Source organism: Rhinolophus sinicus, chromosome 17, assembly GCF_057876585.1.
Source record: "Rhinolophus sinicus isolate RSI-liver-muscle chromosome 17, RSI-T2T, whole genome shotgun sequence".
In the NCBI taxonomy this organism is placed as follows: domain Eukaryota; kingdom Metazoa; phylum Chordata; class Mammalia; order Chiroptera; family Rhinolophidae; genus Rhinolophus; species Rhinolophus sinicus.
In genome coordinates this window covers 79,101,442-79,116,819 of record NC_142517.1, presented here as the reverse complement: position 1 = coordinate 79,116,819, position 15,378 = coordinate 79,101,442, and the positions used below count along the sequence as shown (strand labels likewise).

Below are 15,378 nucleotides of genomic sequence, written 5' to 3'. Positions count from 1 at the left end.
ATACTTTTTACTGATTATTAATCAGAAAATGCCCCCAATTTTTTTCTGTATTCTCTCCAATTTTGTTTTTAAATAATCTGAAATACTCACGACTCATTTACAGGCACAAAGATGTAATCTTTATTAAAGATGTTTATGTGACGAGTCCATGTTCTTACTCTTTTATGTCTTCTTTGTGCCATTCTGGGAATATGAAAGATAAATATATTTGACATATAAAAAATTAAAAATTTAAGATAAGGATTTCAAGAGTCATTTTTATATACTGAACAATGCTAAGTTTAGTTTAACCATTCTTTTCAAGATATGCAACATATAGCACACTAGAAAATTATCTCCTTTAATTAACTCCAAGTTGTTCTTAAATCTGATCACCACTTATAACGATAAATAGAAGAAATGCAACAATTTATAAAATGTTTTGTAGATTCCAAAAGTGGCTCCATAACTGAATATAAACAGATATACCATGTTTCCCTGAAAATAAGACCTAACTGGAAAATAAGCCTTAGCATGATTTTTCTGGATGACATCTCTTGACCATAAGACCTAATGTGTCTTTTGGAGCAAAAATTAATATAAGACCCGGTCTTGTTTTCGGGGAAACACGGTACGTATTTATTCTGCTTAGTTCCACTGGGCATGCTATAAAATGTTATCATTAAACCTTAACAGAATTGTCTAAATGTTATGTCTGTTATAAGGGAGGTGTTTTTAAAACTTAATGGAAGTGGAGGAAGGAGGCAGATATTAGATTTTTAAAGATGAAACTCATCTCCCTTCATTTCATATGTAAGAAAACTATAGGATAAGGAGTTAAGTATACCCATCACTTATCAATCTTTCATTTTATTTCTTCAACAAATGCTTATTAAGCTCCTACAAACAAATAATGAAAACCACTCTGCCCTAAAGGAATTTATTTTAAAATGAGGGAGGGGAAAAAAAATCGACAACAAATAACTAAAATATAAGCGTCATAAGGAATTATGTTACAGCATCTAGGAAAGCTACCTATAAAAGGGTTGGTTCACACACAAAAAACAAAAAATAGTTTCTTTTCTTTACATCATCAGGAAAGTTAAGGAAGGAAGACATAAAACCAAGTAGGGTATAGAGAAAAATTTTAGGAAGGTGATGGCATTTAATAGTGGCATAAAGGAGGTTGTGTATAACGTTTGGGTGAGCGATCAGACCTTTGAAGGACCTCTTTCTATGCAGGGAATTAAAATAAACAAATCGCTAAATTCTTACAGACTTATACACCAAGTGATATAGGAAACAGATAGCTTTGTCCCATCCCTATTCATCTGACTACCTAGCCAAACTCACCAGGGGAGACATTAGGAGTAAAACAGGATCCAGAAAGGGCAAAAAGATGTGGTAGTAATTAGGCACTATGTGGAAGATTTACTTCATAAAATAATCCAGAGTCATATGTTTACTGAATTTTCTTATTGCAGAATGACCATTAAAAGATTTTAAACAATTACTTTCAACTAATGCATATTCTGTTAGTTTTCCATTTGAGAATCTTAAGGATAGACACCAGGTTTTCTTCTGTTTTGTTCTGCTGATGTTGGCAGATTTACTGATTATGCTAATTTTATTTGACTGGGAATATACTAGACATAGGATGGGGCAAGGAGAGTAGGAAAGAATATGGGCACCACAATATAATCTCTAACTGTGTAGAAAATCCTCAATTTAATGTCTAATAGTTCTCTCGCCATTCAATAATACACATTATTATCTTTTGTTTTGAATTCCTAGTATGCTCTAAGTACTGACCAAAAGGCACTGGGGATAGAGTAGAAAATAAGACAGATAAAGTCCCTGACCTCATGGGTTATAATTTAAAATAAGAAACAGAAAATGAAAAACAAATACAATAATTAGAAATTGTGTTGTGAAACAAATAAAAAATGCCAAGAGAAAAAAATTCAGTCTGAAAATAGGAAAGAGCTTGGCATATTTGAAAACTGAAAGGAGGTAGGTTGAGTTGAAGTATATGCTGAGGGGAGAATGTTGTGACATGAGTTTATTAGGGAGATAGAGAGAAGCCAGATCTTGCAGGATCTCCTAAATAGTTTGTGTATCATTTAGTCTGCAATTTTCTAACACTAGTCATTTGAACCTTTTGTAGGGAATTTATTGGCCATTAGGTTTATAACACTGGCCACTCAGTGCTTCTGAGTTGTCTCTTTTTTTTTTTTTTACTGATTTGTAGGGATTTTTTTGGGTGAATACTAATTACAAACACATCAGACCAAACATCAGTATGAGCATTTGTACGTGTATGGAGTACCATCTTACTCCAAAATATAATTCATGTAACTTTGTTTTGTATTACTTTTATATATGACCAGGCCTATAATATCTAACATTTCTAATTTTCAACAAAATTTTCAAAAATTTGAAAATATAGCAGAATCTACCTACTTTCATTTTCTCAGCTTCTAGGTAGGTATGCCAAATTCATAATCTCTATATTGACTAATAATCTTAAAACAAAATGTGGGATTAAATGCATGGTACGAAAAATCAGTATCTATATACATACCGTGTTTCCCCAAAAATAAGACCTAGTCAGACAATCAGCTCTAATGCGTCTTATGGAGCAAAAATTAATATAAGACCCGGTGTTATATTTATATTATGTATATTATATTATATTATTATTATATTAAAGACCCAGTCTTATATTACAGTAAAATAAGACCGGGTCTTATATTAATTTTTGCTCCAAAAGACGCATTAGAGCTGATTGTCTGGCTAGGTCTTATTTTCGGGGAAACAGGGTAGAACAGGAGAACATAAGAAATGTTAAATATCAAATTTATTTAATAAATCTTCCCCTTCCATATATCCCTCTCCGTTGACCCTGATTATTAAAAATGTTTTCAAATTGTCATTTTCTCCTTAATTGATCCTGGCAGGACTTGTCCAACAGCACAAGTTCCAAACCTATAAAGACATTCAAAATACAGTTGACCACATGTTACAGTTTGTCTAGGATAGCTCCAGTACACATGTTGCCCAGTGTAGTTAATATTAGAGCCTCGTTTTATTTTCTCAAGTGTCCCCATTTAGACCATAAAGTATATAATCACAACACTATAAACAATAGAAAGAGCTTGAACTTGGAACTTGGAAAGCTATATCCAATTTTGGATAACTTATCTAACTTCTTTAGGCTTCAATTAATAAAGACGATGGCACTTATGTTAAAGATTATTGTAGAATGAAACAAAATAACTTTTATGTTCACTGCCTTGGTTCCAAGCAGGCATGCAATAATGTTAATACTCTTCCCATTCCCATCCTCTTTCTCCAACAATACCAAAAAGAAAAAAACACAATTTACCCACTTAATCATCTTCTTACTTGCTTATTATTCCTATTATTTTAAAGGAATGAAACAAACTTTCACAACCATTTTTTAAAGGTAGCCCAGTATAATGAAAACATCTCTGGACTAGAGGTTAAAAGATAAATCTGGGAGGCTGATTGGCTCAGCGGTTAGAGCACAGTGCTCATAACACCAAGGTCGCTCGTTCGATTCCCACATGGGTGAGTGAGCTGCGCCCTCTACAACTAGATTGAAAAACCAAGGACTTGACATGGAGCTGATGGGTCCTGGAAAAACACACTGTTCCCCAACATTCCCCAATTAAAAAAAAAAAAAAAAAAAAAAAAAAAGACAGATCTAAGTACCAACCAGCTCTGCCACTTACTACCTGTCTGTCCTTAGTCAAGTTATTTAATCTTTATTGACCTGCTTCCTCATCTGAGAAGTTGGGATATAATATATATGCCCTACATCATCTAAAGCAGGGGTGTCCAAACTTTTTTCAATGTTTTTTACCAAGGGCCATATGCAGTAAAACACACAAACAGCTGCGCCACTCACTCGAGGTGAAGTATGTATTGCCTCACCTGGTTTATTTAAGTAAACTAAATATATTTTTGGAATTTGCTGTGGGCCAGTTAAAAATGGATTGCGGGCTGCAGTTGGCCCATGGGCCGCAGTTTGGACACCCCTGATCTAAACGAACTAGTACAAGAAGAAATAATGTACAAAACTGTACCCTGTAAATTGGGAAGTGATAGGCAAATATTTACACTATTTTTAAAGCAAAAACTCTTAATTTTATCATGGGTCTACCATATAGATCATCACATAAATTGTTAGGGGAGGGGAGAGGGGTGAAATGGCCCCGTGCTACAACTATCAAGTTATTGCTATCTAAGAAATAAAAATAACTCCTTCCTCCTTTTTGCCTATCCTTATTCTCTGTTCTATAGGTTTTAGCATTAATCAAAAAATACTTGGACAGAAATTCAGCTAAACTCTGCCAGCAAATATGGTATTTTGTATAATGTTACATCAGTTTAATTAAATAGTAGTATGTTGGTGAGAGTCCAACCAGAAAAACAAATATCACTCTATATATTTAAGACAGATAAAATATAATGTAGCGAATTGGCTACAGTGGTGATAGAAAAAGTGTAAAGCCAAAAGGTGTGTGTGTGTGGGGGGGGGGGGGACACTGAGGCAATCAGAGATTAGCATGGTAGAAAACTGCTATCCTCCTATGCTGAAGGGCAAAGGGAAGAAGCAGTACCTCCAGATGGAAGCTAGAGCTCTAGCGGGTCTGTCCAAAGAGATGGACCCATAGAGGAAACACAGTTGCTGCCAGAATCACTGCCCAAGGCAGAGGGTAAGGAAGAAACAACCTAGCTTCTTCCTTCCTTACCTTCCAACCTCCAGTATCCCCCAAAGCACAGGCAATTGGAAATGCAGCCTGCAACAGTCAGCCTCCCTGTGACAGGGAATAGTCCTCGGAAGGGTGAGAAATGTTTTACAGAGCAAAGAGACCCAGGACCTATACAAGTGGTAATATTGTTCAATCTAGGAAATACTATACGAGGATATTGCCTTAGGATTACCAAAATAGTATATTTGCCTCTCAAAACTTAAGTACATTGGAAGATTGACTTACGAAAGATTTGGATTATCTTCTGTTAAATTATTTTCCTTTCTTGTCAAGCATTTATAGAAAAAGCTACTAAAAATGTGACTTCGTTCAACAAGTTCATCTGATGCCTTTTCCAATATAAGATACCTGTTAAAGTAGCAACACCACAAAATTAAGTTATATATTTTTTCCTTTTTATTAAAATAAAGTTATATTTAGATTTTACCTGGTATTCCCCCAATTATCTTGTATGTTCTGGAAATCTTCTTTTTTTTTAAATTAGATTTATTAGGGTGACATTGGTAAGTGAAATTATATAGGTTTCAAATGTACAATTCTATAACACATCATCTATCTATTGCATTATGTGTTCACCCACCCAGAGTCAGCTGTCCTCCCATCACCACATATTGGACCCCCTTTACCCTCTTCTACATCCCCCTCTCCCCCCTTACCCTCTGGTAACCACTAAACTGTTGTCTGTGTCTATGAGTTTTTGTTTCTTTGTTTGTCTTGTTCACTTGTTGCTTTCAGTTTTATATCCCACAACTTCATTTTTATATCCAACTAGATGCAAAGGAATCTCGCAATTTGCTCTGATTTCAGCTTTTTTTGTTCTTTGATTACCTCACCTACATAAAGATTGTTTAAAGAAGAAATTGCCCACTTATTCATTCATTTACATAACAAATATTTATCAAACTCCTAACATGTGTCAAGCAACATATTTACACTAGAGACATAAAAGACGAGGCAAAAAAGGTACCTGCTCCAATAGAGCTACAATCCGGAGGAGTGAGAGCACACGGAAATATTAACCAAATAATCACACGATCGTATATAAAACTGAAACTGACACTCCTAAATAAATCTAGAAAATTTTAATACCTCTTGAGACATGACTACCCTCTAAATTCTTAGTCCACTTCTATACTAAAACAATTCTTCAACATAAGCTTGTAATTCAATCACTTAATGATTAAACCCTTCAAAATTAGACAACTTTGCTATTATTGTTTATGCAGGTTCAAATATGACCTTGCAATTACTTTAAAAAAAGCGTAAAAGACAAAAACAACTTGAAGTTTTTTTAACACGTTGCGTAGGATCATGAGAATCTTCACGAGGGATTTAAACCCCGCCGTACGCAACGTGTTAATGTTGTTATGGGATAGATATACTACATGGAAGGAGACACAAAGACTGCATCTGGGGTGCTAGAAGTGTTCTTTATCTTGATCTAACTGATGATTACATGAGTACACACATATGAACACCTATTAGCTATAGACTTAAGATTTATACACTTTACTACTTGAAAGTTACTCATCAATTTAAAAAATAAATACTAAGTAGTTTAAAAAATAAAGTGAGAATCCATTCTGAAAAGGACAGAGATAGATATAGACAGTACTGTGAAAAGGAAGTATAGGAAGATAGAAACATGAAATAAAATTTTAGTTAATTCCAATAAAACATTAAAATACCGAAGATGACCCAATTCATCTGAAAAAATATAAATTTGATACTATTGTAAGGATACAAAAATAAGATGCAAAATGCTTAACCTTCAAAAGGAGAATGATCATAAAATCACCAAATAACTTTAAAATAAGGCAAAATATGGTAAGTACCATAAAAGAGATGCAAATGAAGTATCCTAGGAGTTAATAATATCTGTTTAGAAGATTAGGAAAAGTTTCATGAAGGAACCTTGAAAGAAGAATAAAATCTCAACATGTTGAGATAAAGAGGTGAGTATTCCAGGAAGCAAGAGTAACAGGGCATTGAGAATCGGTCAAGATGGCAGAGTAGATAAACGCTACGATTACCTCTTCTCACAAGCATATCAAAATTACTACTAAACTGCAGAATGCCTGAAGTCTAGCTGACCTGAAGCCCTACAACTAAGGACATACAGAAGAAGCCACTTCGAGACAGGTAGAAGGAGCGAAGACGTGGAACAGGCTGGTCCCACAACCACATGTAACCATTAGAAATCAGGAGAGATAACTCAGTTGTGGAGGTCCCACCCAGAGAAGCAAGGGGTCCCAGCCTCACAGTAGGCTCCCAGCCCAGGGTTCCAATGCCAGGGAGAGAAGTCACCATAACTTCTGGCTGTAAAAACCAGTGGAGATCGTGGCCGAGTGAGACAAGGGCAGCTAGAGTCCCAGGTGCTCCTCTTAAAGGGCCCACACACAGATTCACTTGGTCTGAGCTCCAGTGCTGGGGCAGCACCTCAAAAGGTGCCAGGAACATATGTATGGGGAGGAACTGGGTTTTCTGGCTTCAGACAGCGGGTTGGAGGGGCAGCATTCTCCCAGACAAAGAAGGTGGCAGAAGCCATTGTTTCTTTGTTGAGCTCTCCTGTTCCCAGTGTGCAGATGCAGGTGGCTGCCATATCTGAGTCTTCATCAACCTAACACCATTCATTCACTCTGATGCCCTGAGACCAGGCTCCGCAAAACTTTCAGGAACACCCAAGCCACTTCCAATGGCTTTTCCTCATTAGCAGCCTGTCTTGATTCATGCTACAGACTTTCCTAAAATCTCTCAAAGGTTCACAAAATTCAAACAAGCAGCATCTGGCTTTGCCACGTCCTGTACCTCTGGCCAAGGAGCCCAAGCCCAGCAATAGCCACAGCCAGTGTTGGTTCGCGGCTTGGCCTCTTGAGGCACCTCCAAGCACAGTGCAGGTGGTGTCCATCTGCGGATTGCTTTGTAGCTCATGCTAGGTGGCCCTGGGCATGGCACAGGCTGCTGCTGAACTTGGCTTATAGTGGGGCCACTCCTAGGAGGCCAAAGAACAGGCACAACGGGTGGCCAACTTTGGACTCACCCAGAGCAACACCCGGCCGCCTCCATGGAAGACACACGTAAAAGGCACACTGGGCAGGCACCAGAGCCCTGCTAAAGTGAATCCTGCTCTTTAAGGTCAGCCCCTGCACAACAGTTCCTCCACTGTAGTCACAGCCAGTATTCACAGTCAGCCCAAGGATTAATCCCTCCCATTGACATACAAACAGCAACAAAGGCTCAACTACAACAGGAAGGCACACAAAACCACACAAGAAACACACCTGGAGCATCCACCTCAGGTGACCAGGAAGATTGCGCCATTGAGACCCACAGCACACCTACTAGATAAGGCCATTCTACTAAGACCGGAAGACATAGCAGCTCTACCTAATACATAGAAACAAACACATGGAGGCAGCCAAATCAGGAGACAAAGAAACATGCCCCAAATAAAAGGACAAAACAAAGCTTCAGAAAAAGAACTGAACAAAATGGAGACAAGCAACCTACTAGATGCAGAGTTCCAAATACTAGATGCAGAGTTACAAATACTAGATGCAGAGTTCCAAATACAGGGAGAACGTCAGCAAAGAGATAGGAAACATGAAAATGGAGATTAAAAAAACATAAAAAACAACCAGTAAGAAATAAAGAATACAATAACTGAAATGAATAATACACTAGAGGGAATTGACAGTAGATTAAATGAAGCAGAAGATCAAATTGGCGATTTAGAAGGTAGAAGAAAACACTCAAACAGAACAGCAAAAAGAAAAAAGAATCCAAAAAAATGAGGACAATTTTAGGGGCCTCTAGGAAAACATCAAGCATACCTACATTCACATCACAGGGGAAGTAGAAGAGAGCGAGAGCAAGAAATTAAAAATCTGTTTGAAGAAATAATGACTGAAAACTTCCCTAACCTGGCAGAGGAAATAGACATACAAGGAAATGCAGAGTCCCAAACAACATGAACACAAAGAGGCCTACACCAAGACACATCATAATTAAAATGCCAAAATTTAAAGAAAAAGAGGGCCGGCCCGGTGGCTCAGGTGGTTGGAGCGCCATCCTCCTAACGCCAAAGTCACTGGTTCAATTCCCACATGGGCCAGTGAGCTGCGCCCTCTATAGCTAAGCTTGTGAACAATGGCTCTCCCTGCAGCTGGGCTGCCTTGAGCAGCCAGAGGTCGCCACATGCTGCCACAGGCTGCTGTGCTGCTGTGGGCTACCATGAGCTGTCAGGAGCGTCCGGTATCCAGCATGAGTGGCCGGCAGCCATCATGAGCGGCCGTCAGCCGGCAAGAGCTGCTGTGAGCTACTAAGGGCTACTGTGAGTGGCCTACCAATGACTGGTGACCGACTGCCTCAGCAAGGGGGAGCACAAAGCTCATAATACCAGCATGGGCCAGGGAGCTGTGTTCTATACAACTAGACTGAGAAACAACAGCTTGAACCGGAGTGGGTGGGGGGAAGGTGGAAGAAGGGGGGGGGAAAAAGGAAAAGAATCTTAAAAGCAGCAGGAGAAAAAGAAAGAACTGTAAAAACAGCAGCTTTTCAACAGATACTTTGCAGGCCTGAAAGAACTGCCACAAAATATTGAAAGTGATGAAAAGCGAGGACCTACAACCAAGATTACTCTATCAAGCAAGGCTATCATTTAGAATGGAAGGACAGATAAACAGCTTCTCAGACAAGAAAAAGCTAAAAGAGTTCATCATCACCAAACCAGAATTATAAGGAATCTTAGAAGGACTTCTTTAAGATGAAAAAAAAGACCAGTGGCAGTAACTACATATCGATCAACAATTATTTTAAATGTAAATAGATTAAATGCTCCAATCAAAAGATAGGGTGACTGGATAAGAAAACAAGACCCTTACATATGCTGCCTACAAGAGACTCACTTCAGATCCAACGACACAAACAGACTGAAAGTAAAGGCATTAAAAAAGATATTTCATGACAATGGAAACAAACAAACAAAAAAAGTTTAGCAATACTTATACCAGACAAAATAGACTTTAAAACCAAGGCTATAACAAGTGACAAAGAAAGACCCAGTAATCCCACTTTTGGGCATTTATCCAAAGACACCCAAAACACTACGTTGTGGGGACATGTGCACCCATCTGTTCATTGCAGCTTTGTTTACAATGGACAAGATGTGTAGGCAGTATAGGTGTCTGCCAATGGAAGAGGGGATAAAGAGGAGGTGGTACATATATACAGTGGAATATTGCTCAGCCACAAAAGGGAATGCATTCTTTCCATCTGCAGCAGCATGGAGGGTGTTGTGCTGAGTGGGGTATGTCAGATAGCGAAGTATAGATGCAATGTGATTTCCCTTATATGTGGAATCTAAAGAACAAAATAAACAGATAAAACAGAAACAAACTTATAGATATAGAGAACATTTTGATGGCTGCCAGATGGGAGGAGGGTTGGACGGGGTGGAAAAGGGTAATGAATTAAGAAGTACAAATTGGTTGCTACATAGTAGTCATGGGGATGTGGGGTATAAAATGGAATATAGTCAATAATACTGTGATAGTGTGATATGATGTCAGATGGTTGCTGGATTTATCATGGTGATCACTTTTTTAGGCATATAAATGTTGAATAACTATGCTGTACACCTGGAACTAATGTAATATTGTGTTAGCTACTTTTTAATAAAAATCTTTTTAAAAAAAAGATCAAAAGGAAGGAAGGAAAGGAAGGAGGTAGGGAAGAAGAGAGGGAAGAAAAAAAGAAAGAAAGAAAAGAAAAGGAAACAAAAGAAAAGGAAGAGAAAGAGAAAGGGCATTAATTCAGAAGAGTTAAATAGGATGGGCTTTGTTTAGCAAACTGTTTATAATTCAATTCTGCTAGACTATCTAATATATATAGGATTATTAGTAGATGGCTGAAAAGACCGATTGGTGTCATATTATCAAGACCCTCAAGAGCCAGACTGTGTTTGAACTCATTTTGACAGGTAATAAATACTAAAAGTTTCTGATGGAAATTGCATTGATAGAGCAGTCTAAGAAAAATAATGGTTGTAAAAATATACTTATTGGACAAGAAAACAAAGACAAAGGATACAAGAAGACTAGTTAAAAAGACAGAATAATAATTTAGGTAAGATAAGGAATACTAGAAAGATCGTGATGACAGAAGAGAATTTGAATGGCAGAATCTACTAAAATTGGCAACTGAATATGTAGAGAGGGAAGGGAGGGTGAAGAGTCCATGACGACGGAGACTTTCATTCCCAGTATACTGTGTTTCCCCGAAAATACCATGTTTCCCCGAAAATAAGACCTAGCCGGACAATCAGCTCTAATGCGTCTTTTGGAGCAAAAATTAATATAAAACCCGGTCTTATATTATATAAGACCGGGTCTTATATATTACATTATATATAAGACTCAGTCTTATATTATAGTACAATAATACTGGGTCTTATGTTAATTTTTGTTCCAAAAGATGCATTAGAGCTGATTGTCCGGCTAGGTCTTATGTTCGGGGAAACACGGTAGGTGGAATAATAGGGACCAGATTTACCCTCCTGCTTGAAACAAGCGAAAAACTGGAAAAAATAGATGAAACAGTAGTTTCCAAAACCCTGGACATCAAGCAACAACGAACAGTGATCCTTGAGAAATGGGAAATTAGGTGAGCTCCACTAATGCCCCAGCTCACTGCCTTGATAGTTTCCAGCCTGCACACAAGAAGGAGTAACCCAGGTGGAGCCTGGCAGACTCGCTGAGCAGAAGAGATGATGAGAGTGAGGAGAAACCAAGGAAGCAGTTTGCAGATCAGAATACTGGAAAGGAAAGATCTGTGTGTATATAGACAGAACGCCAAACACCTACTGAGAGTCCTCAAGTAAATATCAGAATATTAATCATTGCATGCTTGTAAGGAAAGAACTACCTGAAAACATTAGATAGAACAGTACCCAGCATTCATGCAGGCCACGGGAAAATGTCTTTTCCTACCAGCCAGGCTGGAAAACTTCATGATTCATGAGGTATTGGGTAGAATACTCAGAAAGGTCTTTCCTCAGTAGTGGGGATTAATTTGTTGGTCTCATCTAACAGATCTTAAAAGGCATGATCCTTGAAAGCATCAAGCTATTTCCAAATAATCTGTGTTCCAAAACAAAACTCATGAATATTTACAGGAATACAGAAATACCCAGCACCCAAAAAAAGATCACCAGCCATGCAAAGAAGGAAAAATAGAAAAAGACTCATAATGAAGAGAAAAATCAGTCAATTGAAATCGACACAGAACTGACACAGATGTTAGAATAAGTAGAAAAGGACATTAAAACAGTTACTATAACTGTATTCCGTGTTAAAATGTTAAAGAGATATGGAAGGTATAAAAAAGACCTAAATCAAACTTGCAGATTAAATCTACAATGTTTGGGAGAAAGAGTAAATGGTAATGTGAGATTTGGGGCCTGAGTAACTGGAATAAGTATAGTATTATCAGTAAAACAATAGTATCTTTGGGAAGATGAAAATAAATTCAGTTTGGGAGGGATCAGTGAAATAATTAGAGACATCTCGAAGAAGTGTTGGAAATGTAGGTCTAGGGATACAGTACAAAATGAAGACTAGAAACAAATTACCTTTGCATGAAAGTTCATAAAACTTTCCTATCTATTTTTTCAGCTTGGCTATACAAAAATTTTAAAACTATTTTTAATGGAATAGTGATGTGGATTTTTTAAAATGACTGTTAGTTCTTACAGTGCTAAAGATACAAAGGAAACTACACAGAATTGCTTTTTTTCAGTTACCAAAGTGATCTGTAGTTATGTAAATACTTCCTTCACCACAATAATAGTCAAAGAAGAATAAATCAAAAACAAACAAAAACTGAAACAAAAAAATATCTCGTCTGAAAGTATATAGTATCTATGGGAAGTAAGGAATGAAACTGAATTAGTCAATGCTGGAAGATTTTGGTAGGCAAAAAATTTTCAAATCTGAAATCTTGGCAGGTTACTTTTATAGAAATACTTCAGAGATAAAAATATTTACTTTAAGATTCACATCAAAACCTGTAAAACAAATGAGATCATTTATCACTATACTTACTTAAGGTAGAAATCAATAATTACATCATTAAGAAACTCCCCTTCTTCTAAGCACTCCAGATCTTCGTTAGTTACTCCTAATCCCCCTTTAGTAGGTGGTGGAGGATATACAATCAACCTTAAAAAGTAAAAATAAAGTTAAAAATATATTGGTATTGAAAATTGTAGTATCAAAGATATTTGTTATAGGGAATAATAACAGGGCGATAAAATATGTCGTGTAAAAAATATTTGGCAGTATACAAGCAATTGTATTTTCCTTCCTTTACTTTCACAAGCTACTAATAGTACTTTCATTATTTTTTCATTTCCAATTCTTCTTATGTGGGTGAGTCTCAATACTTGTCTAGTCAATAGCTTATATCTCACAGCTATTACAATACCATTAAGGATGCCCCTCTTCTGCACAATTTTTACCTTTCAACAAACTGATGTAACAACCATAGAAGATTTTCTTATGCTTTACTTTCCAACTCTAAGTGAATCCCCAACACTAGTTCCTTTCTATTTAGAAAAGCCATCAGTCAAAAATTATGTTCTACTGGTGGCAAAGCTAAACCAGCATCTGGGCAATAAAGAAATAACACGGGAGGCTTAGGAGGCAAGTTTCCCATTGTAAGTGCTTACAATGATGTAACACTTAAGAGAACATAAAGGAAATGAATAATTAGAACACAACCAAAAAGAAGTAGAAGACAGATGACAACTAATTAGGCAACTTCCTTCTGGTACTCCCTTCTTAAAGTTCAAAAATAAGACCAGTTGTAAATTCCTGGCTATAATCTTGGAATAGACAGGATGATACTCAATGCACAAGTGTAGTCAATAATAAAAGTATAATAAGTATTTCTTGAACCAGAAAGATTCAAGAAGAGAAAAGTCACCTGCAATTGATTTAATCTTGGTAACCATGGCACCTAAATCAAACAAGAATATGTGAAAATTTTAAATGTTACTATGATAGTTTCTATTTTATTGGCTATTTTCCTATCCGTGCTTTCATTTTTTTTTCCTAAAACACAGTAAAGGAATCACATAGAGGAATAAAATCACCCTCAAAATGCACAGACTCCCTGTTCTGCCTTCCAACCATGAGAAGACATATAAAAGATGAAATATAAACCAAGAAGGAACTTCTGAAAGTTCTGATAAACTCCAAAGGATTTTAAATTGAGGCACACTGTAGTAAACAATTTCACAGTCCCACATGTATTTAGATATGGAATATATAATCTTAAATATATATATATAATCTTAAAAATCATACACTAGTATTCAAATTTTTTCAATAAATACTTTAATCTTACCGAATTTAACATTTTGGCTGCCATTTCTGTCTTATGACATGAAACTAAATAAAATGGCACCAATTGTTTTCTTAATAAAGTTTTTTTAACTATCTCATTAATTAAGAAAACATTATTTCTATTATTAACTGTGAGCATGAAAGTAAATCTCAAAACATTTAAAAAGGTAAACTGCAGAAAATCAGAAACATGAATGAAAACTACTAATGTTCCCACCTTACAAATAGGATATGACACAGTACATACTTCTGAACAGGTCCAGTGTGTCTGACTTCTCGCCATTCTTCATCTGGATTAGATGTAATAGAAAGTGAGTAGCAACCACTACCTTGCTTCTGCAGGAAGGTGTAATTAGGCTTGGCTGTATCTGTATTTGAGGGCTGACAGAAAAGGACAAAGAAAAAGGTCTCCTTATAGATACATAAATACATATTAACTCTCAAAAGGACAAAGTCAACACCTAGACTTGTAAGAGAAAGTGTGACTAAAGGAAATCCATATCAAGTTATTTCTATACTTTTAGAATTTCTACAAAAATATAAACATCAAGATAATACTTTTGATCAAACGATGTTATACATACAATGGTCAAAGTTTCACTTGAAGTGTTACTTACAGATCAGTTTTATAATTAAAGGAGAATTTGAAAACTCTGTAGATCAAAATGAACAAAGGAGGTGATAGATAAATTGTAGAAAAAATAAAATTTAGGAAACTGAGTTTATAATATAAATTGATATTCTATTATTAAATGGAAAAGTAGGATATAAATTTGCACATACAATATAAGTACCATGCAAAATTTTTATAACATATACATAAAAATAGTGGTAAAGCCTTACGCTTTGTCTTCCAGTAATGTGGCTTTCTATAGGCCTTTTAAATAACAGATTAGCCCCAGACCAGCTCATTGCGTGTGTGTGCGAACACACCACCACAAACTTAATAAACACTTTTCTTTCTAGAGGTATTTTGCAAAGATACACAAGCCACATGTTATATTACCAACCTTCTAGTTAAAAAAAAAAAAAGGCAAACAACCCAGCATTTTCAAACTTACTATTAATTGTTTCAAGATAATTTTAGACTTATAGAAAAGTTGCAAAAAAAAACCTAGCCTCTCCCAGATTCCCATAATATAGTAAGGGTGGCACTATATTTTCTATTTTCGAGATTTAACACTCTAGCT

At 36.4% G+C, this 15,378-nt stretch overlaps 1 protein-coding gene across 7 annotated transcripts in view; it reads right to left on the bottom strand.

The window, feature by feature from the left end:
- The window catches only part of SENP7 (SUMO specific peptidase 7), a 115,742-nt gene that overhangs the window by 7,873 nt on the left and 92,491 nt on the right, over positions 1 to 15,378 (bottom strand). For 6 of the 7 annotated variants that reach the window (XM_074332581.2, XM_019711204.3, XM_019711206.3 and 3 more), the window contains 4 exons: positions 14,436 to 14,569; positions 12,884 to 13,000; positions 5,007 to 5,129; positions 91 to 183 (listed from right to left, as the gene is read on the bottom strand). In XM_074332581.2, coding sequence (XP_074188682.1) covers positions 91 to 183; positions 5,007 to 5,129; positions 12,884 to 13,000; positions 14,436 to 14,569 — 467 coding nt within the window. The remainder of the gene's footprint in view (positions 1 to 90; positions 184 to 5,006; positions 5,130 to 12,883; positions 13,001 to 14,435; positions 14,570 to 15,378) is intronic. The other variant, XM_074332590.2, reaches the window with a different exon arrangement.